Genomic DNA, 1,891 nt, shown 5'->3' on the forward strand with positions numbered 1-1,891 from the left:
TTCTTCAGGCTGAAGAGTCTCAGATCCCTCAGCCTTTCCTCACATGGCTTATATATGAGGAAGAGTAATAGTTTTAAATTATATAAAAATTTTTATACATGCTGGTTGATGATCTTGCATTTAGCCCTAATACCATAAAGTATGCAGTTTACACATGAAGAATAAGGCTTGCAGTTGTACATTCATATGGGTCTTGAGAAGACTAAGGTACCAGTCCCAGGATCTAGGTAGCCAGTCTTCTGGGTCCTGCTTAAAAAGAATGTTAGACATGGTATCTGCACCTGCAGAATGTGTTTAAATGATTTTTGAACTAGGAAAAGTAATCTGTTATTGCTCAGATTTGAACAGGGGACAGGGTGGGGGGTTAGCAGCATGAGGAATTTAGTGATTGGATCCCAACACTGTTGATTCGTGTTCATTGAAAGAACAGAACTGGACTAGCCAGGTAGCTTAAATACTTGAAAGATTCTAGTTTAACACAGGTTCATCTGAATCTTTTTTTTCCATAATACTGATCTTTACTCATTTCTCTCATTTGGTTTGACTACAGTATAAACAAACAAACACACTAAACAAATAAACTACAATTTTGAGACATTATCTTTTTACTTTTTTAACAGTTGGCTTTGCTAAAAACCAAGCAGTAGTGCAGAGCTCAGGGATCTATCTCTGCTTTCTGGATTCGGTAAGTTAAAAATTTTACATTCTATATAGTTTTGTCAACAAAGCACTTTGTTTTTTATGTGTGGGTTGATTTGCCTTTTAGTCAAACAATTTATCATATTTTTATACCTGTTTGGTACTATTTATAACTTGGTTTTAATCTTCTAACTTTGCAACTGCCTTACAGCCCTACCACTTCGTTCTGTAATCCCATATTGTAAGGTGCTGTAAGTAGGGTTGGACCAGGTAGACATTTAGATATTCTTAGGAATTTTGCCTTCCTACATACTGAACCAAGGCCTTAATGCAGCAATAGGAGGTGCCCTGTTTTAGGATGTTAATTTTTTCAGGTCAAGTGTAGAACCAAGGTCTTGACAGTCTCTGATCTTTTCAAGAGAACATGGGAGCTAATACGACAAGTCTGACTAGATTTAACTTGGGTAATCATGTTCTGTTTTCATAAATTTCACTTTCAGTGGCAATTGATTACAGGGTTCCCTTTTTTAATTTCCTGGTTTAAACTCCATGTACTATTACTAAACGCTTCTAAACAGCTGTATATTTTCATTTGTTTTGATTCAAGGGAATCTACCATTTATTTCCTCCCAGCTAAGCACTGGTTTTACAAAATACTTTTCTGGTAGTAATCTGATTGGCTATCTGTAATCACACCTATATACTTTAAACTTTGTTTAGGTACATGGGTATTGATGACCTATTTTTTTTTATTTGGATGAATTATGTTAAGATGCGTTCTAGTCTTTTAGTCTCCTACCTAAACAGAATTTTAAAGAGGGTTTTAATCTTTATAGAAGGCTGTGGAAAATGACATTTCAGAAAGTATATATCAAATATTGCATGTGTATTCCCGAAATGATGGTTGAGCATTCAAAGTAACAGACCTCATTCATCTATAAAAATCCTTGAGCATCTGACAGCTCACATTTTTCACACAGCACAAAATATTTTACTTTAGTAGTTCTTAGTGAGTTATAGAACACTGCCGTCTTTACAAAGTCTCATTGCTGGTTTCTTAATGGCTTTTTCATAAGAGAGTTCTTTTACAAGAAGTGGAAGGATGAAAGTCTGTTGCATGTTCACCTGTTAAGCAGCATTATTTTAAAGTAGGTTATGGGTGCTTCTTGTAAGCCAGTGGGAGCCACCCTTTTTGGCAAGAATGCCACAAATTATAGTTTCATAGTCTCATAGTTTCTAGGGTCGGAAGGGA

General features: G+C 35.5%; 1 protein-coding gene across 7 annotated transcripts in view; it reads left to right on the forward strand.

The window, feature by feature from the left end:
• Positions 1–1,891, forward strand: part of B3GNTL1 (UDP-GlcNAc:betaGal beta-1,3-N-acetylglucosaminyltransferase-like 1) — a 417,067-nt gene that overhangs the window by 21,433 nt on the left and 393,743 nt on the right. For all 7 annotated transcript variants that reach the window (XM_019502483.1, XM_019502489.1, XM_019502498.1 and 4 more), the window contains exon 4: positions 621–685. In XM_019502483.1, coding sequence (XP_019358028.1) covers positions 621–685 — 65 coding nt within the window. The remainder of the gene's footprint in view (positions 1–620; positions 686–1,891) is intronic.

Source organism: Gavialis gangeticus, unplaced genomic scaffold, assembly GCF_001723915.1.
Source record: "Gavialis gangeticus isolate Ggan-Ray unplaced genomic scaffold, GavGan_comp1, whole genome shotgun sequence".
Taxonomy (NCBI): Eukaryota; Metazoa; Chordata; order Crocodylia; family Gavialidae; genus Gavialis; species Gavialis gangeticus.